General features: G+C 38.7%; 1 protein-coding gene across 9 annotated transcripts in view; it reads left to right on the forward strand.

Annotated features, from left to right (window-relative positions):
* Nucleotides 1–27,834, forward strand: part of LMO7 (LIM domain 7) — a 205,651-nt gene that overhangs the window by 70,362 nt on the left and 107,455 nt on the right. For all 9 annotated transcript variants that reach the window (XM_060079624.1, XM_060079629.1, XM_060079630.1 and 6 more), the window contains one exon: nucleotides 12,117–12,186. In XM_060079624.1, the coding sequence (XP_059935607.1) occupies nucleotides 12,117–12,186 (70 nt within the window). The remainder of the gene's footprint in view (nucleotides 1–12,116; nucleotides 12,187–27,834) is intronic.

A 27,834-nucleotide genomic window follows, 5' to 3' on the forward strand; every position in this document is an offset into this window, starting at 1 on the left:
TCTCATCTGTAAAGTGGAGATCAGGGTATCTGATCTGCCTAATTCACAGAAGTGCAAAGTTCTATAATACATATATTAAGGTTTCCATAAACTATCAAACTTTGTATGAATACAAGTTGTTGCTAGGAAGACGGCCATGAAATAAGTCTTTATCTCATCAGCTGTGTTGATAGGTGTTCACACTTCTTTGTCTTAGAGCAGTGTTATTAAGTTGAATCATATGAAGTGTTGATATTCAACCACCTGTGACCTACAGAAATGTCAATTTCATGTGATTCTACCTAATATGTAGTAGGACACACATATGAATAAGGGTCACAAGTAAAGTTTAAGGGATGTTTCTTGTCCTTTTCTGATGCCACATTCAGAGTTGTTGTTGCCAAATAGTGTTTAAACTAATCTTAGTAGGTCACGTGGCTAGCTCAATTGGTCACTGATAGGAAATTATCTTGGTTTGCAAATTTTATGTTTTATATATTCTAATGTGTTCAGAAGATGGAGGGAAAAATGGTTGTTAGACACATGTGATCTGAAAAGAACCTTAGCTATGAGTGTAGACTATTTAGAGCTTTGCTGCAAAACAACTTTGATGTCAGTTTTAAGCCCCATAAGTCAGGATAGGAGTTAGGTGGGCTTATGTAGGCAGTGGGCCTATGGAGCACAGAGTTGTTTTTAGACATATGAAAGCATACAACCCAAATAGGTGATCTTTTTAAGAAGTCACTTTGTGGTTATACAGTTCCAGTGATGAACTATTACTCAAAATATTTTTAGGGATCCCCTTTTGGGGGCATAGCCTCCATAACTAGGTCCTTAAACATACTTGAGAGTGACACTTAGTGTTTTATTTAAAACGCAATTTATGCAGCAGCCTAAATTACTTGAGGTGATTTCCAAAAACTATATCCAACCTGAGTATATTGTTACCAGTGAGAATATTCAGAGTTGATAAAAAACTGTTTTGATCACAGGCAGTACTGTTAGGTTAAATATTATAAGTTCTACCTTAATGGTCACAGCAAACATTTAGATGCATGTTTAGAGATATATTAGTTTTTTAAAAATGTCATTTAAATTCACAACTTCCAGAAGCTCATTCTTAGATTGTTTCCTTATTGCAATAACACCAATTTGGGGTTTTGTGCATTACCAGCTAAGTCTAATCAATCTGTTCAGTACACAGTATTCTTTATTTTTATTTTTTAAATTTATTTATCTTTGGCTGTGTTGGGTCTTTGTTGCTGCGCGTGGGCTTTCTCTAGTTGGGGTGAGCGGGGGCTACTCTTCATTGCGGTGCGCGGGCTTCTCATTGCAGAGCACAGGCTCTAGGCGCATGGACTTCAGTAGTTGTGGCATTCAGGCTCAGTAGTTGTGGTTCACAGGCTCTAAAGCGCAGGCTCAGTAGTTGTGGCACACAAGCTTAGTTGCTCCGCGGCATGTGGGATCTTCCCGGACCAGGGCTTGAACCCGTGTCCTCTGCATTGGCAGGCGAATTCTTAACCACTGTGCCACCAGGGAAGTTCACCCAGTATTCTTTAAATGAATGTTTCCCAAAAGTAGTGTCAGTAAATATTAAGCTGTGGTAATCAGTAATTTTAGTTTATGATGGGATCCCAAAGTACCACATGATGTTTGTATTAAAAAAATCTCTTAATGGTGAATTGCATTATTTTTAGCCACTGGTTAATGAAGGCATTTTAATCTAATAGATGTAGTGTTGGAAAAAAGTCCAGGTAACTATATTCTGTGTAAATTTATAACTAAAGAAAAGCCTAGCTGGTTGGTCTACAAAATGATTAAGCATCATTGATCACATATGCCTGAGTAGTTATTATGTCTAAGAGGAAAGCAAAACCTGCTATCCAGAAGCCTGGTATTGTAAACCCTGACTTTTAAATTAGTGGTAAATATAGTAAGCTGTCTGTCTTTGAGAATATTTTGCCCATCTGAGATCTCAAATTTTAGCTGAAATATGACTTAAAAATAAATTCAGATTTTTAAAATATTCTATAGGAAAAGGCTGACTTCTCTTTGGTTCACTGCCAGAAAAATTACCAATTCTTGTGAAATATAGGGTCTGCTTATTGCCCTTTAAAAATCTCTAGGCATCCTAGTTCATTATCACCATTAAACAGCTTTCTTATTATTTTATCTAGTAATTTCAGCAGTCTTTTATGCTTTAGTAGGAGTTTATCCTTTTTGAACTGGCATTCTGGAATATCAAAGTCAAGAGTTGGAGGAAATGAGCTCATTATAGCTTTTTCCCAACTGGCACTGTACTGACATTTCAGATAGTTTAAATTGGGTATGAACTCTGCACTGAGGTTTCAGACAAGATACACATCTGAATAATGAGGGTAGTTACGTGCATTTATTGCCTTTTAACCTGAAGTTAGTATCTTCTGTAAATCATTTTAGTATCATTTACTTTGATTGACTGTGGGATCCAATCAGTTGAGGGCTAAAGAATACTCCCCCAGTTAGAGTCTGTTGTAGTAATTATTGTACTGTATACCTTAGACATGCAGTCTCTCTTGGCTTTCTTAAACAGTGAAATGTGAACGAAATCTAATTTGTTTTTTTTTTTCTAATTAGTAAAAGGATTGACAGGGGTCTGTAAGGTGATTTCAACTCCTTGTTATAATTTTCTGTGAATTTTATTAATAGTATTCATTCATCTGTCTCCTATCTTCAGTGTTTATTAGGGCTCCTGAAGACTCCCTTACTATATATTTAAAAATATAAGAGATTTGCTACTACATAAGTATCTGCAGTCCTCTCTTGCTCTGTGGTTCTGCAGAATTATTTCTCTTTAAATATATTTAGTTGGAGCATATCCAGCTAGTGATTAGTAATTTCATAGTTACTCATCTTACGATAGCGATCTTGGAAATATTTAAATGGAAGCATTGTTTATGATCTTTATGAAGTAAGAAGATGTATTTGAAGGTAATCTTACTGGGTGTGTCTCTGGTTACTCAGTCAGTACTTCCCATCCCTGGAATAATGCCAAGTCTTTGCTCTGTCCCAAGTCAGCCATGCAGACGTTTATGCCTTTTTGAACTCACAGCTCACATTTGTGAGGAAACTCTTCTCACACTGGCACCAGGCCTTCCTTTCCATGACTTGCAGCTTGCAAAGAGTGGAGCAAATAAACATTCACCTCTTGGTTTGAGAAAACCTGTTTCTATTTATATCTGCTATGTGAATACTATGCTGTCTTCCTGAAATGACTGTAGTATTTTGTTAAAGGTGCATTCAAAAAAAGAAAAAAACTATTAAAAAATACTCCTGTTAATTTACTGTGGGATACTCGAGTGATTGTTTTAAGACATCAGACAAGATAGAGACCTTGCCACTTCTCATTCATGCGAGAGAGCTCTGTCCTTTGTTAGAGCTGGAGACTTTTACACGCTGAGTGACAGTGACATCAGTGGATTCAGGGCCTCCTATGCAGAGCTCCATGTAAAGGTAAAGCTCAGAGGTCCTTCTGAAAGGATGAAGGCTTTTTTCTTAGAGCTCTTACTGGTTTTGAATTTCCTGAGGACAGGTGCATTCATACAGCTCTCCAGCTCACCAGCGCTATCAATGGACCCTGATCTCATATTATGGCCATTTGAAATTTAAGTAATAAGAACTATTTTTCTTCACTTAAAGTGATACAGACTTTGAAGTTTCTATATTATTTGATAATCCAGTAGTACGCAAAGATGTACGTGTTCAAGCTCATAGAGATAATTAAAAAAATTAAAACTGCTTTCTTTTCATGGCAGTGTTTTATGGTTGCCATCTGTGTGCAGGCTTTTTAAGCTTCACAGTCAATTTTTTCTGTAATTTTTTTTTTTTTTTTTTTTTTTTTGCGGTACGCAGGCCTCTCACTGTTGTGGCCTCTCCCGTTGCGGAGCACAGACTCCGGACGCGCAGGCTCAGCGGCCATGGCTCACGGGCCCAGCCGCATGTGGAATCTTCCCGGACCGGGGCACAAACCCGTGTCCCCTGTATTGGCAGGCGGACTCTCAACCACTGTGCCACCAGGGAAGCCCTTCTGTAATTTTATATCCACATATAGCAAAACGTAATTTTTTTAAAAGTAGTTTTTCAAGTTGAAGGTCAGCTTGGCAAACATCAGTTTAAAAATTCACTTCTGTAATGGTAGTCATGTTATACAAGTTTTGCAGAGGTTTTTTTTTACATTGTGGCCTTAGACTTGAATGTGGAAAGCTTTGGTCCTGTCTCATGAACTTGCACGTACCATCTACAGGGCTTTCTCATCCTAAATATAAATTACTAAGAGGAGGGCACACAACATTTCAGTGCTAGGGTCTCTGAGGAAAAAAAAATGAGAATGGTGTTCTACTAAAATTAAATAGGAGTAATGTATGTGCTAAATGTGTGTAATATAAACAATTTATATTAAAGTTGATCAGAAAAAAGTTATTTTTGAAGTAGTTTCTTGATGTCATGAAGGCTCTCAGGTAGGTAATGGAAAACCACGTGTTGGCCAGGAAATGGTGAAAGTATAGGAATTCTAGTCAGTGCAACGAGAAGTATTAAGAAAGGGAAATGAATATTGCAAAAAGGACAAATATATAATGATATCACATCAATTAAAAGTAGAGTAGGGCTTCCCTGGTGGCGCAGTGGTTGAGAGTCCGCCTGCCGATGCAGGGGACACGGGTTCGTACCGAAAAAAAAAAAAAAAAAAAAAATTAAGAATAAAATTACCATTTAATCCAGCAATTCCACTTCTGGTTATTTTCCCCAAGAAAACGAAAACACTGATTCAAAAAGATATGTGCACCCCTAAGTTCATTGCAGCATTATTTACAGTAGCCAAGATATGGAAGCAACCTAAGCACCCATTAAGAGATGAAGGGATGAAGAGGAGGTGGTATATATGCACAGTGGAATATGACTCTGCCATAAAAAGAATGAAATCTTGCCATTTGTGACAACATAGGTGGACTTAGAGGGTATTATGCTAAGTGAAATGTCAGAGAAAGACAAATAACATGATTCACCTAAATGTGGAATCTAAAAACCAAAACAAGTGAACACATATAACAAAACAGAAACACAGTCATAGAGAACAAATAGGTGGTTGCCAGAGTGGGGGGTGGGGAATAAGTGAAATAGATGAGAGAGATTAAGAGGTACAAACTTCAGTTATAAAATAAATGAATCATGGGAGTATAGTCAATAATATTGTAATATCTTTGTATGGTGACAGATGGTAACTAGATTTATCATGGTGATCATTTTGTAATGTATAGAAATATTGGATCACTGTGTTATGTACCTGGAACTAACATAGTGTTGTAGGTCAATTATACTTCAGTAAAAAAAAAACCCAAACCCAAACCTTATGTATACCAGAATATAGCCTGGATTAAAATAATAAAAAACTGAGAAAATAAAATAGAAGAATTAAAAAAATTTTGGAGGCAGTTTAAAATTCTAAGCTTTGAAGGAATAGAAAAAATGCAGAAAAAATAGACTTGAAGTTTTATGAAATAGATAACTCTGGCAAATAACATTCTGGGAAAAATATTTTAAGCAGAATTGGCTTAAATATTATCTAGAGTTCAAATAAACTGGTAAGATACACATTTGAAAATCTCAATAGACAAATGAGCAAAGGATGTGACCAAATACTTCACAAATGAGGAAATACTACTGGAAATAAATAGTAAAATCTCTACCATCAATAGTAAGAAATAATTATGTTTAAATCAGATACGAGGGCTTCCCTGGTGGCGCAGTGGTTGAGAGTCCGCCTGCCGATGCAGGGGACACGGGTTCGTGCCCCGATCCCGGAAGATCCCACATGCCGCGGAGCGGCTGGGCCCGCGAGCCATGGCCGTGGAGCCTGTGTGTCCGGAGCCTGTGCTCCGCAACGGGAGAGGCCACAGCAGTGAGAGGCCCGCGTACAGCAAAAAAAAAAAAAAAAAAAAAAAAAAAAAAATCAGATACGATTTTTAAATTGAACTAGTAAATAATTTAAAATCTGTTAAAAAAATGATGGCCGTATTATGGCAAAGTAGTCTATGATATTCTCAAAATGACCAGTTGAGTATAAGCTGGTACAGTGCTGAACAGCAATTTGGCAGTATCTATCAAGTAATTATATGCTAGTTTATTTATTAATATAAACATATTTATTTATCATAAAGGTTATAAGACTTTCCCCAATAATTCTTTTGTTTCGGACTCTTAAGAAAAGACTACAAAATGGGAAAAAGGTATGCATAAAGCCTCTTCATAGTGGAAAATATTAAAAAGAGCTTAAATATCTAAAATGTGATACATAAAACATTGGTAAAATTTTTTATATCCCTTTCAAGCAGTGCATATAAAGCCTGCAGCACTAGGGAGATCACGCAGTAGATCTGACAGGCAGAGGGAAACAGTGTTGCTGTTTTATCATACCATGAGGTAGACACAGGAATGCTACCTGCTGATGCAAAAGTAAATTGGTTCATATTGCCAGGTTCCTTTCCAGACAAGTACCAAGAGCTTGTCACTGATGATTTTATTTCTAGAAATAGAATATAAGAAATGATAAGGAGCATGGTCAAAGATATATATACAGACATGCATCCAAGCATTTTTACAGTGGCAAAAGTTGGAAAGAACCTGAGTTCGACTGTGAGAATCCTCTGATTTATAGGACGGGATGGAGCAGAATTTGCGATGTTACTTAATAGTAAAGAGCAGAACCAGGACAGGAAACCAGAGTCCTCCTGCTAACACGTATGGCTACTGATGTTGTATTGGGAAATGTCCTCCTACTCAGCAAGATCCATTAGTGCCATAATTGTTGAAGTTGCCTAGAATAAGAGGACTCTGCTGTCACACCGCTTGAGCTTTGCTAGACTCACTTGAGGATGCTTCAGGCATAACAGTGAAGCTAAACAGAAAGTCCTATCATCATGAAATGATGAGTATCAATGTATTGGTACTGACTTGTTGCTGCTTCACTGACTTTCCTATCTTAGCATGTATTGTTAACCATTTATTTGTGTTGTATCCTAATTCAGCAGTATTCAAAATTACTGCCACAGGAATTCTGGAAATCAAACTTATATTAATTTTACTACTAGTCTTTAAAAATACCAATACTAAAGTAATCATAAAATTCTGTATTGAATGTTTTTTTTTTTTTTTTTTGCGGTACGCGGGCCTCTCACTGTTGTGGCCTCTCCCGTTGTGGAGCACAGGCTCTGGACGCGCAGGCTCAGCAGCCATGGCTCACGGGCCTAGCTGCTCCGCGGCATGTGGGATCTTCCCGGACCAGGGCACGAACCTGTGTCCCCTGCATCGGCAGGCGGGCTCTCAACCATTGCGCCACCAGAGAAGCCCTGTATTGAATGTTTTTAAACTTTAAAATTACATATGCTTATTACTTTACCCATGGATGTGTGATCACTACTCAAGGTGGTTTTTATTTTTAAAATATTACAACTTATGAATTTAGCTGTAGATAATTAATTAAAAATCTCAGTAAAGTATGGACTTATGATAACCATTCTAAATTAATATATCTGGTAGAGAGCTTACTCTCTCTTTTTTCAAAAAATATTTATTTACTTATTATTTATTTATTTATTTATTTAGGCTGCGCCAGGTCTTTGTTGCGGCCCTCGGGAATCTTTGTTGCGGAATGCGGGCTTCTTAGTTGCGGCAGGAATGCGGGATCTAATTCCCTGACCAGGCATCGAACCTGGGCCCCCTGCATTGGAAGCATGGAGTATTACCCACTGGACCACCAGGGAAGTCCCTAGAGAGCTTACTCTCTTGATCAGCATTTGACAATCAGGAGAGAACACTGAAGATTGACTTGTTTAGTAACAGAAAAAATAACAAAGAAGAAAAGCACAAAATCATGTCTAGCATTTGAGTGAAACTAAAAAAGTTCTTCTGAATTTATTTCTACAAAGAAGAGAGAGATTTTGAATCATTCACAGGAAAATTTCTGCATTAGAAGTTAGTGGGTTTATAAAATATTTGATATGCCAGGTCCTTTGATAAGTGCTAGGAGATGTGTTTGGAATGAGAGAACATCCTTGCACTTAGCGGCTTCACTGGCTGGTTGCTCTGTGGCTGATCCCAGGGCAGTGCTCTGTCTTTACTTGACATCTGTTTGTTGAGCAGAGTCTGCATCTCGAAGAAACCTAGACAGATGATTGTGTCGAGTAACAGATAAAACAAGGCATTGCTCCTTAATTTGTAAGGAAATGTGAAATATCTTTAGTATATCTTTTAAACAAATACTTAGCTTACTGATAGGAAGAGTTTGACTAATGTGGGGATATATGTTTAGAAAATGCAGCCGACAGAAAGATATTAAAAATATGTATGTGTGGGGCTTCCCTGGTGGCGCAGTGGTTGAGAGTCCACCTGCTGATGCAGGGGACACGGGTTCGTGTCCCGGTCCGCGGGTATCCCACATGCCGCGGAGCGGCTGGGCCCGTGAGCCATGGCCGCTGAGCCTGCGTGTCCGGAGCCTGTGCTCCACAATGGGAGAGGCCACAACAGTGAAGGCCCGCATACCGCAAAAAAAAAAAGTATGTGTGAATGACTAACCAAATACTTATAGGTTAAAAAGTTCACTCTCATTGCACTGATATGCTCTTTGATGTCAGTCTTTCTGGTACATTTGGAAAAACTCTTTGGAAATAGGAAGTCAAAAGATGTCTCTCGATTTTCTACGTCTGCTGAAGAGCTTTCTGATAAAGGGGAAATGAGATTTGGCATTTGGAACTAGTTCCTGGAGACCAAGAGACAGAGCTTCACATTCTAGTTCTCATTAAAGCCTTTTATAACTGAGCCAGACGCCACATTGAGCTCTATGTGCAGTTTTCTTGGAGTGTTGCCTCTGACTTATATTTAAAGTCAGGTCACATTCACTGGTGACGAGATTTCTGAACAGAGGCAACTTCCTAGCATCTGTTATGTAACTCAACTCCCTTGGAGGGAGAGGACAATACATTTTGGGGAGGAGGAGAAGAGGAAGTAGATAAAACTGGAGGAAAGAGATGAAGGAGAGGGGTTGTAGTCCTTTTTGCGGGAGGGCTCTACCATGGGAGATAGCAAGTGACTAGGTGTCTCCTGTTCTGGTTTTCATCTTACTAAAAGAGCACACCCCTGGTATGCTAGCAAAGCACATGGCCATGAGGGAAAGCTTGGGGGAGTCGAGGTATGATTCTACATAGGATTAGAGGGGTGGGGCAAAGGGATGCAGGCAGATAAAGTGGTCCCTTGACTGCCTGTAGTTCCTTGTGTACAGAGGTATCTGGAAAGTTAGCATGTTATATGGTTCTTAAATAGAGCCAGTGACCTGAAGCCAGTGTTGTGTTTAGGAATTCCACATGTGTAATTGAAGAATGCCTATTATGCAAAGAAGTTCCATTTGTGAAAGAGAGTAGTATCTCTCTTGTGTGGCACTTGTATTTTATTTGACATAAGACTAAGCCCTATTCCTTTAGATAGACTTAAATTTCACAGAATTTTAGATTTTATAAAACCTGTTTTTCTCCCCAGAAGGAATATCCTAATCTTCCTTTAATTGTATATGAAAATAATTACTCATGATTCATAATCCGATTGGATGTTCACTATTTGCCAAAACTATATGAGCATTTTCTCCATATTCTAGTGCTTAGAACTGATACCATTTTAACAGTTGACAAAATAAAACAGCATTTTCCTCTAGTGACACCACTTCTTTTAGAGGGTAGTTTGCATGTCATCCAGAGTGTTGTTTTTCCTTGTGGTTATTTCCATGTTTGTACACATACGAGGAGGCTCAGGAATGGATGCCAATCCATTGGGTGTATGTTGCTTCTAAGTAATAGCTCTGAAACTTTCTGATGAGGGAGGAGTCCATTGACTCATTATTGGGAGACGTCATTTATCTGTGCTGTTTCCTTTACCTCTATCCCTTGCCTCCTTTGGCTGACTTAATTGAGAGTAGCCTGTGTTATTATCCATTCCAGAAACTGTATTTTTAAAAAAATTCTCTCGATATTACTAACGCTGTAATACAAAAATGGTAAGTGAAGTAAACAGGTAAATTGAATGATCTGGCCAAAGTTACCAGTGACTCAAGTGGGTGGAGGCAGAATTTATGACACTGTTCCTTTAATAAGGACAACTGATGTCAGACTTCCCTGACATTTTATAAGGTGCCCCAGCTCATAATGGTGTCTAACTGTTTTTTTTTTTTTTTTTTTTTTTTTTTGCGGTACGTGGGCCTCTCACTGTTGTGGCCTGTCCCGTTGCGGAGCACAGGCTCCGGACGTGCAGGCTCAGCGGCCATGGCTCACAGGCCCAGCTGCTCCGCGGCATGTGGGATCCTCCCGGACCGGGGCACGAACCCGTGTCCCCTGCATCGGCAGGCGGACTCTCAACCACTGCGTCACCAGGGAAGCCCCGATGTCTAACTTGTAATATCACAGAAAGATTACATTTTAAGATTCAAGTTCCGTAGGGAAGTCACTGTCAAACTGGTGTTCAACAACTGCTATGAATTTCTTGGTTGACGCTATGTTAGAATTATGTTTCTGTTAAGTAACGTTTCAGTTATTTGTACTATGCGTTGCAAGAAGCCACCAGTAATAGAGTTCAAGAAATACTTGCTTAATAGGGAACAACTAGAACAATTAAATTGGAAATGTCATTTCTTATAAACCTGCTCAGTTCTTTGCTAGCTCTTCAGCTAGTGATTAAAGAAAAATATTGTGACCATGAGGGAGAAAGCCTTCCTTCCTACGTGGTTTTCAGTGCACAAATAAGAAATTAGGAGTCAAAGAGTAACAGTTCTTGGAAATGCTTAAAGTCGAGGGGTGGTTTTGTCATCTATGTTATCTAAAGATCTTTGTGTGAAGAAACTATGAAAACAGAAAAACAGCTTTTGTTCACCAGACTAAACCTTCATAAGCCACTGTTTTGTAACTTTGAATCCTGTTAACAACATTCTGAAGCTTATTAAATTGGGACTTTTGTCTTCTTTATTTTTAGCACACTCAAGTGTATATATAAATCTCTGGAATGTTGAAGGAGTGACATTCCACAAGTGTCAGATTTTTTTTTTTTCTGTTGCCCATTGTGAAGGGGAGACCAGTAAATTAAGAATGTTTGATTCTTTCTCCTATATTTGCTTTCCTTTTGGAACTCTTACAGAATAAAGAATTGTTCTTTTGTGGAAGCATTATTGAATAGGAAAATCATTGTTTCAAATTGTAGTTTTCTGGCAGTGATTAATGATTAATTAACGAGGCTAGCTTTACTAGAAAAACATTATTATAATATTAAATTTCTACATGGCTTGGCACTGTTATCACTGCGCAGCAACAAAAATATAGAATTAACAATAATCTAGATTTAGAACGAAAAATTGTACTCTTAAGTTTCAGGTGTCAAAGCTGGGTTCTAAAAGTGTTTTAGAATCTAGAGACTTACAGATATACTTGCAGATTCTGTAATAACAACATAAACTTTTGTTCAGTGTTAGATTCGGAAGTGACTGTTAGCCTATTCTGGGGAGTTCTGGTGCATTTAAATTTTTACCCAGTCATTCTGCAGTGATAACAAAGCAATCATAGAGTTGAATGAGTTACCAATGGGAAATAGTTGTTATTTGGATGAGTTCCACTGCACCCTTTAAATATGGCAAAAAAAAAAAAAAAATACGGTTTGAATCTACCTTCTTAAAACATGGATCAGTTTGAGAAAAAAAATCAATAAAAATGATTAATAGAAAAAGGTATTCTTAGGTTGAAGAGAACTATATTATAATGAAAAAGATTCTTTAACTGTTGAAACAGAATCAAATATTACCTTTCTTTAACAAATGTGGAACTATTTTTAAGGACATGTCTTTGAATGTAGAACTGTGTCTGTATGTTCTAAGAGGCCCGTTCACTGTTGTTGGCATTGCTGGTCTGTTTCTTGACTTATTTTCTTAGTTGTTTGCTTTCTGTTGGGCTCTTGGACCTGAAGAAAACATTGGGATGGATGAATGACATGTATGATTTTTGAGGATGTTAAAAAGAACACTAAACTAATATTGGCATTCTTGTAACTGCATATGTTGTTTGTTTATTTACTTTCAGTTTGATTAATAAGCTTAAACCTGGTGTCATTAAGAAGATCAATAGACTGTCCACACCAATAGCAGGTTTGGTAAGTAATAAATTATCTTCAAAATTAGACTTGTTTCTGAAATGTAAAAAGATGGGCATAAACACGTTCTCTTACCTGGAATTATCATAGATATTAGGTTTGGGGTCTTTTTTCTCAAGAAAAGACCTTTCTCAAGAAAAGATCACCTTCTAGTGATCTTGTCCTTATATCTTTAGTTCCTCCTTCTGTTTCCATTCTGCCTGGAGGCTTTTATTCTATTTGTTTAAATTTTTGTTTGTTTTGCTTTTTGTGCCCTCAAACTGCCTATAGCACCCCTTTTGGCCCATTTCTTCCACAAATTGCATGTGTTTAGGATCACGGTCTTTCCAAAACTCAGCCCTCCGTATATTGGTTGCTAGTTGACCACAGTTTATGGAAACTGGCCAAAGCTGATGAGTTGTTACATTTCAGGTGCTTCGTGCTTATACATTGCCCTCGCTCAGCATGCAGGTTTTGGAGTGTATTTGCAACATACTTAAGACCTGTCAGCTCTTTTGGTTTCCTACCAACATCCTGTGTGATGTTGGGCAAGTCTCTGTCTTCTACTTTGCCTCAGTAATATTTTCCATAAGATGACTATGGATGACTCTCTAGATTCATTCTAGCTTTAAATTCAGAGTTTTGTGTATGAAAAACACCCCATACTATCATTATATAGATTCTCTGCTGTATCAAGACCCTAGAGAGATCAATAATAATGTGGGACCATATCTTTGGAAATAAATAATTTATAATTACAAATGATGGATAATTTTCAAAATGTTAGCAATCCCTAAAAATCAAGGCTGATGATGGGAGTCAGGTAAAAAATTAATTTTACAAAACACTCAAGTTTAAGACAGCTAATAACTGGAATGTAAATAAAATATGTTAATATTTTAGCTTTGGAATAGTCAAGCTGCTTATAATACATTCAGGAACCTTCTGTTTGGCCATGCATGTGTTTGCAGATGTTAAAGGCATGACGGATTAAAGGTAGCAGTACTAAAATTTCTGGGTTTGCAGCTGGCATGAAGGTGTCATCAGAATTTTGACAGGAATAAGTTGGTGGCAGAGTGTTTATTATTAGAAAATATCTGTCTAGGAGAGAAGGAAAGAAGAGTTTTTACAGTTTTTTCTTTGAAAGATCAGAAAAGTACTATTTTCTTTTGAAACATAGAATGCAGTTGACCCTTGAGCAAAGTGAGAGTTAGGAGCACCAACCTCCTGCGCACTTGAAAATCTGTGTGTAACTTCTGACTCCCCCCCAAACTTAACTGCTGATAGCTTACTATTGACCAGAAGCCTTATTGATAACATAAATAGTCGATTAACCCATATTTTGTATGTTATGTATATTATCAATATATACTGTATTGTTACAATAAAGTAAGTTAGATAAAAGAAAAGTTAAGAAAATCCTAAGGAAGAGAAAATACGTTTACAGTACTGTACTGTATTTTTTGAAACCATAAGTTTACGTTGTCTGTTTACAAGATGAATCATCTGTCTGCCAATACCAACATCAGTATTGTCTCATATGATACAAAACACTATAGCTGTTATACATATTACTAACATTAGTCATAAAACTGAAAAGGTAATGTGAAAAAGAAATTCATATTTATTTAAAGGTATAATGATTCATGCATTTATAACAAAGAAACAGCACTATGATTGCTTCATGGTTGCCAAGCCTATACACTAATAAATGAATCATTATATGATTTTTGTGGCATACAGTATTACAGTCATATTTATAATACAGTATTAGAAACATTGTTACATTGAAAAACCCACTTACCCGTGATGATAGTCTGATATGCAGTTTCTCCAATCATGAGAGAGGGAGAGGCATATTGTACTGTAATGTAATTCCTTGAAAGCAAAGTTATAAAACAGTAAGAAAACTAACAAATAATTTTATATTAAATATCACTCACCTTATGCCTGTGTAAAGATAGTATCTACATATATTTTATGCATTCATGATAGATACTTTTTCTTAATTTTTTCGATATTTCTAGGCTACATGGTTCATCTGTGAGTTTTTTTCAAATTGTCGCAAATCTCCAAAAAATTTTCCAATATATTTCTTGAAAAAATATCTACATATAAATGGACCTGTGCAGTTCAAACCTTTGTTGTTCAAGGGTCAACTGTCTATATATAAAGTTCCAGAGCAGTTGGGCTCAAATATTAATTCCTTCTTTCTTACCAAGTTACATCTATTCTATTTCTGTCATGACTAAGCAGCTGACATGATATTTTTATTGGTCTCAAACTTGGTTGGGTAAAAAACTTTCATATATATGCATATATTGCAATGTACATATATGTATGAATTACTTCTAGTAATATAAGAGTCAGAGGTATTATTTAAGGAATAAAGTTAAAGAACTTTTGTTTTTGAAGTCTTCCTATTCCTAGGAAGAAACATTCAATTTAATAAAATAAGTATGTTTTATCTGAAAATAACTTTTACGAAATAACTTCTGTGAAAATGAAAAGTATGAATTGTACTGAAAGTACTCTGTTCTTTCATATGGCTTGAGTTTTTCTCAGTGTTATAGGTTGAATTATGTCCCGCCTCTCAAAAAAAAGATACAATACCAGGCATACCTCAATTTATTGTGCTTCGCTTTAGTGCACTTTGCAGATATTGCATTTTTTATAAATTGAAGGTTTGTGGCAACCCTGCATCGAACAAGTTTTATCAGCGCCATTTTTCTAACAGCATTTTTTCACCCCATGTCTCTGGGTCATTTTTGGGTAATTCTTGCAGTATTTCAAACTTTTTCATTATTATTATATTTGTCGTGGTGATCCATGACCAGTGTTCTCTGATGTTACTTCTATGACTCTCTGAAGGCTCAGATGATGGTTAGTATGTGTTAGCAATACAGTATTTGTTAATTAAGGTATGTGTGTTGCTTTATCAGACCTAATGCTACTGCACACTTGATAGACTACAGTTAGTATAAACATAACTTTTATATGCACTGGGAGACAAAAAAAAAATTCATGTGACTTGCTTCATCGCGGTGGTCTGGAACCCAACCCACAATATCTCTGAGGTATGCCTGTATACTGAAGTCCTAAACTGCAGTACCTCAGAAGGTGATCTTATTTGGGAAGAGGGTTGTCACATGGAGTATGGGAACAGAGGTCATAATGGAGTAGGGTAGGCACCCTAATCTAATATGATTGGCATCCTTATAAGAAGATGGCCTTGTGAAGGCAGATACACACAGCAAGAATGCCATGTGACAACTGAGAATTGGCGTGATGCATCCATAGGCCAAGGAGGAGCAGAGATTGCCAGCAAACCACCAGAAACTGGAAGAGACAAGGAAGGATTCTTCTATAGGTTTCATAGGAGCATGGCTTTGTGAATACCTTGATTTTGGACTTCCTGTCTCCAGAACTGTGAGACAATAAATCTCTGTTGCTTTAAGCCACTCGGTTTGTGGTACTTTGTTATGGCAGCCCTCGGAAACTAATACAGATAGGTACATGTTTTAGTTAATACTTGCCTTTTAAAAAACTTTTTACTTTGAAATATAGATTCAGAGGAAGTTGCAAAAAAAGCAGTACAGGGGGGTCCTCTGTGCCTTTCACCCCAGTTTCCCCCATTGTAACATCTCGTATAACTCTGGTACAATATTGAAACCAGGAATTCACACTGGTACATTCAAAGACTTTAATCAGATCCACCAGGTCAATGCTTTTTTGGTAACAAAGAGCAAAGATGCTTTCAAGCTAAGTGAGATGAAGAGTGTTTTATTGTAAGGATTTTCCAGAGGACTCTCGTTAATCTAGTGCTCAGGCATAAACGTGGCAGCTGCGTTCAACATGATTACCTTTTTCTGTCCCATTTCTAACAGGAAATGGCATCCCTTAGTTGCGTTTCCCAAAAGAGGAATCTGAATGGATCAGATTACCTTTTCTTTTTTTTTTTTAAATTGGAGTATAGTTGATTTACAATGTTGTGTAATGTTGTGTTAGTTTCAGATGTACAACAAAGTGAATCAGTTATATGTACACATATATCCACTCCTTTTCAGATTCTTTTCCCATATAGGTTGTTACAGAATATTGAGTAGATTTCCCTGTGCTATACAGTAGGTCCTTATTAGTTATCTATTTTATATATAGTAGTGTATATATGATAATCCCAATCTCCTAATTTATCCCTTCCCTTTGCTAACCATACGTTTGATTTTGAGATCTGTGAGTCTGAGATTACCTTTTTCTTTCCAGGCTACAGATCTCATGGGTCAGTGGCCAGCTAGTAGGTGAGTTCCTTCAGGGAGAGAGTGGTCTTGGCTGACTGGGCTGTGGTCAGGAGTATTCATTTCCTTTAGTTTGTTCAGTTCTGGTGTGTGGGTTGAAGTGGTTTCATGAATGAAGTTTGTGTGGGGTAGATACCAAGTTAGGTCAAATACAGCAATAATTACACAATTTTCTGTGTAAGTGTTTGTTAAGCTATGTGAGTATAGTGCTCCAAGCCCCCTCTTCCATTCCTCCCTTTTTTACTCTCTTCTTCAGTTATGACTTTTATCTGTTTCATGTCCACTCCCATGTGTATTTAGCTTTGAAGCCAAGGCTGTGGATTTACGCATGGCAGATAGACCTGTGTGAAACACTTGGAATATCCCCTGAGCAGTGACAACACAGAGGGAGATGTTAAGATGATTCAGAAATATATTGAATGCTTTTCTTAAAACATTCATATGATTATATGATTTTTTTTTCTTTAGGAGGGCAGTAATCATGTTCTCATAGACCTTCTAGAGATACAGCTTTCCTTGCTTGATTGAGTTTTGTAAAGAAATACATTTTCCCCTATCCTTTAAATTCTTTTTGTTCTTTATAAAGCCGTGCTTAAAAATTCTAATGCAAGAGTTTGAGTCTTTCAGAAAATTAGCTGGTGTTAAATGTGGGTATGTTCAAGTCATTGAAACTCAAAACCAAAACTTTGAGAATTAAAAAACTCAACCTCAAAACAAAACCCTGAGGAACAGGCAAGATACTCTGATGGTGAAAAGAGCCATTGAACCAGAATATTATTTACCATCTGCATTAGTGTGCATGAGATACAATATGTGTAGAAAACATCAAGGAAGTTATTAACCACGAGACTTACAGTCATCTTGGACCCCTAATGGTTTATTTGTATTTTCTAAAGCAAGGTTTCTCAACCTTGGCACTATTGACATTTTGGACTGGATAATCCTTTGTTGTGGGAGTCTGTCCTGTGCATTGTAGAACGTTGAGCAGCATCCCTGGCCTCTACTCAATAGATGCAAGTAGCACTGTGCCTTCCTTCCCCCCCTTGTGACAACTAAAAATGTCTCTGGACATTGCCAGTAACCCCTATGGAATAAAATCATCCCTGGTTGAGAACCACTGAGCTAAAGAATCAAGAAAGTAAACCCTACCCTTTTACATGGGCTAGTTTGCTGACTGACTACAGGTTTGATGGTTCACACGCTTGGCATTTCAATTGTGATTTCCCTTTGAAAAGCAATGGTATCCTAGAAAATTTAGTTTGAATCATTTGTTTGTTTGAATGTTTGTGTCTGTCAGTGGGCTTAGTAGAAAAATCCTTGGTATATCCGGACTTGCATGAAAAACATGGGCTCAGTTTGAACATCTTTGCTCTAAAGTGTTATTCTTTCAGATTCCTTTAAGAGTGGAATGTGTACGGTTGACTACAGAGGCTGGGAAAGTTGCCTCCTCATTCAGGAATGCTGTAGAAGGTAGGCAATGGGCAAAGATGCCAGCTAGCTTAAGCTGTTAGATGTGTCATTTTCTCCTGCCTTCATAATGGTTATTTTAAGAAATAAAACAAGTCTATGGGTCTGTTCTTACTGCTGTTTTTCAGAAGGTTATTAGTGGTCAGTGTTCTTGTACCTGTGTAAAATTACTTCTGATTCATTCATCTTCACTCACCTATACATTTGGGTGTCAGCAAAGTAGTGCAACCTAGTCTATGCCAAGGTCACTGTAGAAACATCTAGTTGTTCCCTTCCACTGTGGTAGAAAATTCACCTGAGGAATCAGCTATAAAATTTAAATATTCTGATCCAGGTTTTATCATGTACTTTTTTGAAAACTACTCTTAAGCAATGACTATAGTTATCCCATTAAAAATTTTTTTTTAGTAAAATAAGCCCAGGGGTTGGGAGAGGGGAGGTTTGTGAAACGCTGAGTTTGTGAGTTCTTTCTACAAGTAAAATCAAAATGTGAGACCTCAAGACAGACTGTTTTCAGGAGAAAAAAACTTTCTTCTGTTTCCTTTCCTTTCTCGTCCAAGTTGAAATAATGTAAGAAGTACAAATATAATTACTAGTTTCATTCAAGGGTCGTACTTTTCTGGGTAAGAGGCAGGAATGAATTTTGTATGGTTGAAGAGAAAGTACTCAAGGAATATTAGAATGTGGCTTGGATGAGCAGCCAGTATGAATATATGCCTTGCTTGAAAGAGTGGTGATTGAGAGTTGCTCTGTACTAGGTCAAACCCAATGTGTGTCTCAGAGGGAATATCTCTCTAGCTGGTGATAAGCAAGATGCATTTGTGAATATATTTGGATGTTAATATATGCAAAACACTGATAACAAGCTGCAGCATGAGAAGAGAGGGGAAAATGGTGTAGAGCTAGTTTAAAATAACCATTTAATGGTAAGATCAGTAGTGTCTGTTTTCTGGTCTTGAATTTTATTGCTGACTTCATAGATTTGTTGAAGGAGATCTTCCACCTGGTAAATTTGAGAGAGGCTTCCACCAAGCAGATTCTTTTTGATTCACTCATCCTTGCCAATTTGATTATTTAGCCAATAAGAGCAGGATTCATACTGAGCTGATTCTGACTGCCCTGCTCCGCATCTTTAGATGGATGGGGGTCAACATGGAGGTCCCCTCCCATAACCCTACTCTTGCCTCAACTCTTAGTTTTCATGTTCTTGATTTACTCACGGTTGATAAATAACAAAGGCTAAATGTTTCTATAAATTACCATTTCTCACCTCTTACGGTATTGGAATAATATCATATATGTTGGATCAGACCTTGGAGTTTTGAGTTAAAAGATTTTTTTCTTTTCTTTCATTTCCTAATGAGACAGTGAAGGTTAAACTATATCAATACACTTGATTAAAACTGCTCAGTCTTGGTCTCATGATTAAAAGTCTATTAAAGAAATGTTTTTATTACAAAGGGAAGGTGAACCACTGTTACAAGCTGTGTAACACTAACATTTAAACTATTCTTATTTTACTAGCATGCCAATCTCATTATTTCCTTTGAAAACAAAACACCAATAACACAAATATGGAGTACTTTTTCTTACTTCTTAATAAAGACATAGAAGAGTACTATAATGTTACCATTTTTAGTGTACTATTGCACTGGTGTAAGAAATCGTAGCATAAAAGTTAGACACTACTAAAAAAAAGATCACTTTGTGCATTTGAAATGACATTTTCCATGGTTGTATTTTAATGTAAATAATTTTTTTCTAATATATCTTTTATTGGAATTTCTGTGGATCACCATCTGTATTTTGAAATGGTTTGGGGTTATCCAGTAATCAAGTCTGAGGAAACAGACTGATGTACATTGGATGTCTTCAAGGTAACAAATATTAGATATTAAATATCCAAATGCCTTAATACCTCCATGTAAATGGCATATAAATAAGTCAATGATGACTGAGTTATTTATATAAAGTATTTTTAGGAGATCTCAAGTTTCCTTGTCACCCTATTTTTCTCCAACTCTCAACTGAAATTAAGTATCACCAAGAGTAGAAACTTAGAAACTTAGTGTCAATGTTGAAATTGGTTACAATGCCCTCATAATGATGCAGCACTGTAAATCAGGAAACTCCGGTTTTATTTCTAGCCATAATCTCTTAGTCATGGCATTGGCACAAGTTTAGGAACACTTCCCTATGGTTCCAAAACTTACTCGTTTTTAAATCTAAGATGAACATTTATGCGCCAGCTTTCAGCCTTGAGGGCAACTTTTTTCAAAACATTAATGAATTAGAATTCCTAAAGCAACACTATGATTAACTTTTAGAGTTAAAAAAAATTGATTCAGAGTAAGATTATGTCATACATGGCTGTTTTATTCAGATACAAAGACACTTTGAACAATCTCTCTTTAGGCATCTTTTTTTTTTTTTTTTGCAGTACACGGGCCTCTCACTGTTGTGGCCTCTCCCGTTGTGGAGCACAGGCTCCGGATGCGCAGGCTCAGCGGCCATGGCTCACGGGCCCAGCCGCTCTGCGGCATGTGGGATCTTCCCGGACCAGGGCACGAACCCATGTCCCCTGCATCGGCAGGTGGACTCTCAACCACTGTGCCACCAGGGAAGCCCTAGGCATCTTTTTAATGTAGAAATTGGAAACGGAAGAACAGATGATGTTAATATGAAATAGAACCCAGGTGTAAGACTGGTGTCAGGGCATTGGTTACTTGATGGGGTTTAGGCCCATGACTATCCCTCCTTTCCTAAAAATACTGAACACCTACTCTGTGCCAGGTACTGTTCTAAGAACTTGGGACACAACCACAAGTAAGGCAGAGAACGTTGCTCCCTAATGGAACATAGGCACTAAGTCGATAATAACGTGTCAGGTGCCAATAATTATGATGAAGACTCTATAATACCTCGCCAATTACCTTAATTATACTGAAAAAATAAAGTGAGTGGGTAGAGAATGATTGAATGCATGTATGAGAAGTATTACAGAGAAGGTGCTCAGGGGCATCTTATTTCAGGAGGTGGCATTTGATCAGGGACCTGAATGAAGGGAGGGAGTGGGAAGATATGAGGATGGGTGGGAGTTTTCCAAAGAGAAGGAAAAGAGGGGCAGGGTCAAGGCAGGATCACACTGGACCATTAAGGAGGACTCTGCGTCTGGAACTGAGTGAGGCAAAGAGGTAGGCCAGCAAGGTTGTATAGGGCTTTGTGGGCCCCTAAGCCACTGGGGATGAGAAGCTATTGGGGACTTTTGAGAGTAATTTAATTTGTTGTTAGAAATTATTGGTTGTCTGTGATAAAGGATGCACATATTTGTGAATACACTGAAACCCACTGAATTGTACCCTTTGGATGAATTGTAGAGGATGTGAATTAATGTCTCAGTAAAACTTAAAAATAAAAAAAGATCATAGATTGGTGTTTGAAGAGTGGACTGAAGGAAATTGAGAAGCAGAAAAGTCAGTTAAGGTAATTGTGATGATTCAGTGATTGTGATGATTCATTTTATGTGTCAACCTGACTGTGCTATGGGGTGTCCAGTTATGTGGTCAGACATTATTATATTATCCTAGGTGTGTCTGTGAGGGTGTTTTGGATGAGATTAACATTTGAATTGGTGGACTGAGTAAAGCAGATTGCCCTTTCTATTGAGAGTGGGCCTCATCTAATCAGTTGAAGGCCTGCCTAGAAGAAAAAGTTCAACCCTCCTGTGAGTAAGAGGAAGCTACTCCTGCCACAGTGCATGAGCTAGGACATGGGTCTTTTCCTGCCTTCAGACAGACTTGAACTGAAACATTGGCTCTTCTAGGGTTTCAAGGCTGCTAGCTTTTGAACTTGTTAGTTACACCATCCCACTGACTCTCCTGGTTCTCAGGCTCTGCCCACAAACTGGAACTATGCCATCAGCTCTCCTGGGTGTCCAGCTTATAGATGGGCAGATTGTGGGACTTAGCCTCCATAATTGTATGAGCCAATTCCTTATTATAAATCTCTTTATATATGTATCCTGTTGGTTCTGTTTTTGACTAATACAGTAGTTCAGGCAAGAGAGTGTGGTGGCAATATTGGAAATGGTGAGAAGTGGTCAGAGTTTCCAAATGTTTTGATGGAAAGAGTGTGTAGGACTGACTTATGGGTTGATAGAGAAGCCAGGGTTTTTGTATTAGTAGTCTATTGACATAATACATATGGAGCAGAGGGTTGGTGGAGGGGAGGGGACAATCAAGAGACCCTGTGGAGGATGAGGTGATTTGCATAAGGTGGCAGATTTGCAAATGTCCGAAAAAGTGGTCAATGTTGATTTTAGATGTTATTCCCTAACAACATCATGGAAAAGATAATTAAAGGGGTGGTTTGTGATTATTTAACAAGAAGGAAAATAATCACTAGAAGCCAGCCTTGTCCACCCCAAACAAATGCTCTAAAGCAACAGATCACTGGGCTGGTCCCATGGAGAGTCCAGGAGACCTACTAGAGGTCATGAAATGGCCCACAATGGATTTTCCTTGACTCACACAGGTTTTGCTTGTCTTCAAAATTTAAATCAACATTTGCATACCCTCATATTTTAGATAAAATCTTCATCTCTAGCTTTGCAATGAATCTGGTAACAGCAGGCCTGTATTCCCCCAAGGCAACCATTATATGGGGTGTCCCATAGACAGGATGGGAGCCTCTGGTTTCTTTGTTCTCTTTTGTCATCTCTTTGACATTATTCCCATTTTATTCATTTGTATTTGATTTATTCATATGACCATCCTTGGCCTTTTAGGCGTCTGTCTTAATTCCTGTAATGTGTCTGTTGTTGTAGCCTTGGTATTGTTGAGATGGAAAAGCGGACCAGATAATAATGTCTGTAGGCGAAATCTTAAATAATTGAGAAAAAATGCTCAGTTTTAAGGACCTGAATGTAAATCCATGTAAACTTGGAGAGAGGTTTCTGGCTGTTTGCCTTAGGGCTTGTACTTGCCCTATTTTTATTTTTTTTTTAAAAAAAAGGTGGGATGAAAACATGGGAAATTTACTTCGTCTAGTTTGTAGATGTTGGAGCAATAACGCATAGCTCATGTACTGGATATCAAAAACTGAAACGAAAAACCATCCGAATGGGCCTCAGTCTCCAAAAGGATATTCATCAGGAATATATTTCCACTGTATTCTATTGAAAAAAATCAATCACTTGAATTCTGTGATTTTATATTAGCTACAAATGGAATCATGCATTTTATGCCTTTTTCTGTGATACCTCACTAACAGGATCACGTGACTTTCAGATTCTTTATGTCCACCTTATTTTTATTCTAAATTTGACTAGCTTCCTGGTCTGTTAAAACTAACAGGTCTTCTTCCTATGAACTGTGATGTCAGTTCATAGGAGGTGACTACGCCACTGTACGTGAGCTCAGCTGACAGTATAATATAGATGCCACGATACAAAGTACCTGTGGTCTGCCACAAGAGAAGTTGGGTAAGTTCTCTCCATTTACTGATCACTTACTATATGCTAGAGACTGTGCCAATCACATACCTATTTCCTCACTCCATCCTCACAATCACCCCGTTATCCTCATTTTACAAGATGACCATTATTAATGACCTTTACAGTGATGGTTTTTTGTGATAATTAACCACACTTGGAATCCTGTCTTGAGTTACAGATGCTTCACTCTGAGAAGGGAATAGCACACAGGAACCTGTTTTTTAAGGAGGCTTGGTAGCTATAGGCAGAACAGCTCCCAAAGATGTTCACACTCTAGCCCATTGAACCTGTGAATATGTTGCAAGGCAAGGGGGGCTTAGGTTGCAGGTGGAATTAGGGTTGCAGGAGAGGAGCCTGGATTAGCCAGGGAGGCCCAATATAATCACAAGGGTCCTGCTAAGTGGAAGAGGGAGCGAGAACCAGTTAGATGGTAGTGGAACAGAGACTCAGCCCGATGCTGCTGGTTTTGAAGACGGAGCGAAGGCAGCCCCGGGAAGGAAAAGAAAATCGATTTTCTTCCAGAGCCTCCAGAAGGAATGCAGCCCTGCCGACACCTTGATTTTAGCCCAGCGAGACTGATTTTGAGCTTCTAACCTCCAGAACTGTAAAATCATAAACTTATCTTGTGTTAAGCCACTAAACTGTAATTTGTTACAGCAGCAATGGGAAATTAATACAGTGGTTAAGAGCATGCACTTGAGTTGAACTGCTTGGTTTGAATCCTAGCTTCACTACTTACTGGGCGACCTTAGGCAAGTCACATACCTCTTAGGCCTCAGTTTCACCGTGTGTAAAATGGGAACAGTTAGACTTTGTAAGCTTCTTTTCATGGGAAGTTGAGATTATTGGGAAAATTAGCTATTCTATGGAGAGCCAGTTGGGATAATAAGAGAATGGAAAAATGTCACATGAGGGACCAGAGATGTTGAGGAAACCAGGGATGTTTAAAGAGAAGCTGTGAGGTGGGGGAGACACGTGGAGTGTATGAAGTAGGAAAGCTCAGGGGCTCTCCTGTGGGAGAAAGATGAGATTCATTTTGCATTAAGTAGGCAGGGTTAGGATCAATATTTTATAATTACAGTGAGAAGTCTCTGGACTTTTTTGACGTAGAAATGACTAAAAGTGAGTTAGCCTCATAAAGCAAGGAGTCCCTGGGGTTGGAAAGACTTAAAAAAGGGCTGATGATCCAGACATATCACCTGTAAAAGTCTCTGAAGGGCTTGGGGCGGGGGCACGTTGATGTAAGCAATTACTTGTTTCACTTTGGAACATACAACACGGATAATTTGAGGACAGAACTCTGTTTTCTTTTCTTCCCATTTTGTCCCGTCCCCCCACCTCTGGCAACCAACCAACCTGTTCTCTCACAGAACTTCTTAAGAATCTATGTCAGCACCTTTCTTTTTTCTTTTTTTAACAGAGTAGGTAAGTTTTAGAATTACTTCATTTTTGATGTAAAGTTTAATAGAAATAATATGCAAGACCGTACCTTACTTCATGCTGCAGTTTGACAAAGGCTGTTATGGCTCCTGTGTAGTTAATTGTAACCCGAGTTGATTAAGCATTTCAATAACTAGCCTTTTGTTGTTGTTGTTGTTTTTAACATCTTTATTGGAGTATAATTGCTTTACAATGTTGTGTTGGTTTCTGCTGTATCACAAAGTGAATCAGCTATACGTAAACATATATCCCCATATCTCCTCCCTCTTGCGTCTCCCTCCCACCCTCCCTATCCCACCCCTCTAGGTGATCACAAAGCACCGAGCTGATCTCCCTGTGCTATGCGGCTGCTTCCCACTAGCTATGTACCTTACGTTTGGTAGTGTATATATGTCCATGCCTCTCTCTCACTTCATCCCGGAGTGAGGTGGATGGACCTAGAGTCTGTCATACCGAGTGAAGTAAGTCCGAAAGAGAAAAACAAATACCGTATGCTAACACATATATATGGAATCTAAAAAAAAAAAAAGGTTCTGAAGAACCTAGGGGCAGGACAGGAAGAAGGACGCAGGTGTAGAGAATAACTAGCCTTTTACCGGAGCGCTCAGCGCTCCATCCCTCTGACTTGCTGCTGCCCTAACCTGCCAGCCCTCAGTCTCTCTCTCTTGGTCTGGTTTTGCTCTTGCCCCGCCAGACAGTGCTGGGGCAAAATCAAACCACCAAGCTGCTGGCACAGTTATCATGTATAAGCCCCGGGCCCTCCGTGTCACCTGGCGATTCCTTTTAAGCATTTCTGGTTGGGTCCTGTTTTCACATGTGACAAAACTTTACTGCTCTCCTTGTCCTCAGTTCCTTTCTTACCGGCAAGTGACCGAGCCTTTTTCTTTGTAGAGAAATAAGGACCCAAGGACAACTTAAAGACTAGCTGCTGGACTTCCCTGTTGATGCAGTGGTTGAGAGTCCGCCTGCCGATGCAGGGGACACGGGTTCGTGCCCCGGTCCGGGAAGATCCCACATGCTGCGGAGCAGCTGGGCCCGTGAGCCATGGCCGCTGGGCCTGTGTGTCCGGAGCCTGTGCTCCGCAACGGGAGAGGCCACAACAGTGAGAGGCCCGCATACAGCAAAAAAAAAAAAAACAGACTAGCTGCTTATTTTCTTCACAAATAAGGATGGAAGTCGAATCTCTTGTGTGTTTACCTACATATTAGAATCATAGATTGTAGGTGTGCCACTTCACAGCTTACATTTATTAACTAAGCCATAAAATAGAGGATGAATTTTCTAAAACAATTAAAAAGAGCTAGGGCTTGCTGATCAAAATTGTGACTAAACCGCTTTCTTAATGGAAATGGTATACTTAAAAGGCAAATTTGGATATATTGTCATTGCTGCTTGGGAATTGCTTTAAAATAATTTTGAATGACCACAATTAGTGTATCATAAAAATGGAATTCATTTCACTTTTGGTGATGGTCTAATGTGAGCTCTATAATACCTAGGTGTTTCGTGTTTATGCTAACGAGAAACACTGCTTTAGTTCATATTTGGAAAGAGTGTCCTTATTTTGTTATTTGTCAGAGAACTTGTCTACAAAGACTCCAGTCACCTGGAGGAGTATCTTAGGATGCGCATTCCGATTCAGTAGGTCTGGGGTGGAGCTACAGCGTCTGCATTTCTGACAGTTCCCAGGTGATGCCAGTGCTGATGGTATGTGGACCACATGTTGAGTAGCAAGAGGCTAGGTCAGCTGTTGCCCAGTTTGATCCCCATCAGCATCACCTGAGAGGCAGTACTGCGTGCCCCTTTGGTCAGTCTTATGTGGCTGACAGGAGACTGTCACTCTAAAGCATGGACTTAGTTTCTCCGCCTCCAGCAGTGCTTACGCCCTCTTGCTTGCTGGCACGTACCTGCTAACTTTCTGGCACTGTCAATTCCCGAGGCCGAGGAAGTAGGGGCTTTGGTGCCATGTCATTAATAGAAGAGGAGTTGAGGTCACCAAGCCTCTTGGCCTTAGGATAAATTGACCGGCACCATCCTGTCCTCATGTTCAGAGGAATTGGATAACAGGCTCTTTAGAAAATGGAAGAATCTTGCTTAAAGTAGGCCTAGAGCTGTACTGGGAAAAAAGGTCAGTCTGAGCATGGGAAGACCGCTTGGTTCATTGATGGGAAACACTGCCGAGTGACGCCATTCTGGGAGCTTTGGCTTAAGATGTTGCTGGTATGGCTCTCAGGTCACAGACCTGAGCACAGCTTCACTCTTCTTTAGAATTAGTTAGGATTTTGAGCTTATTCAGGGATTCTGTAATAAATCTCTTTATTAGTCTTGTCTTTATTTAAAGAACCCATTTTTGTTTATGACAGCCCTTGACCCTGTACACTCAGGAAGTTTCTGCAGAAGTGGGTCTAACTGGTTTGATCTTATGAGCAGACAGTTCCCCATCTGTTGTGGCATTAAGGTTTCTTGATACAAAGTATTCCCTCTACATGTTGGAAGTCATCACACTTGAAATTTTATCATTAATGATACTTAAAGGGGCTTCCCTGGTGGCACAGTGGTTGAGAGTCCACCTGCCGATGGGGGGGACACGGGTTTGTGCCCTGGTCCGGGAAGAACCCACATGCCACGGAGCGGCTAGGCCCGCGAGCCATGGCTGCTGAGCCTGCACGTCCGGAGCCTGTGCTCTGCAATGGGAGAGGCCACACAGTGAGAGGCCCACGTACCGCAAAAAAAAAAAAAAAAAAAAAAAAAAAAAAAGATACTTAAATAAGAAAAGGTCCTCTAAGTAAGAATGAAAGTGGCTTTGGGAAGGGTGAGAGCCTAGGGAGATGGAGTATACACTTCAATGAGGATTTAGACTTTGTGTAACAAAATGATCCAGCATGTAAGAGAAAATAGTTTGTTGACAATAATGCAACAACACATCAGTGTATACATACATGTCAATCCTGATCTCCCAATTCATCACACCAC

The sequence above is a fragment of the Mesoplodon densirostris genome, chromosome 17 (genome assembly GCF_025265405.1).
Source record: "Mesoplodon densirostris isolate mMesDen1 chromosome 17, mMesDen1 primary haplotype, whole genome shotgun sequence".
Classification (NCBI taxonomy): domain Eukaryota; kingdom Metazoa; phylum Chordata; class Mammalia; order Artiodactyla; family Ziphiidae; genus Mesoplodon; species Mesoplodon densirostris.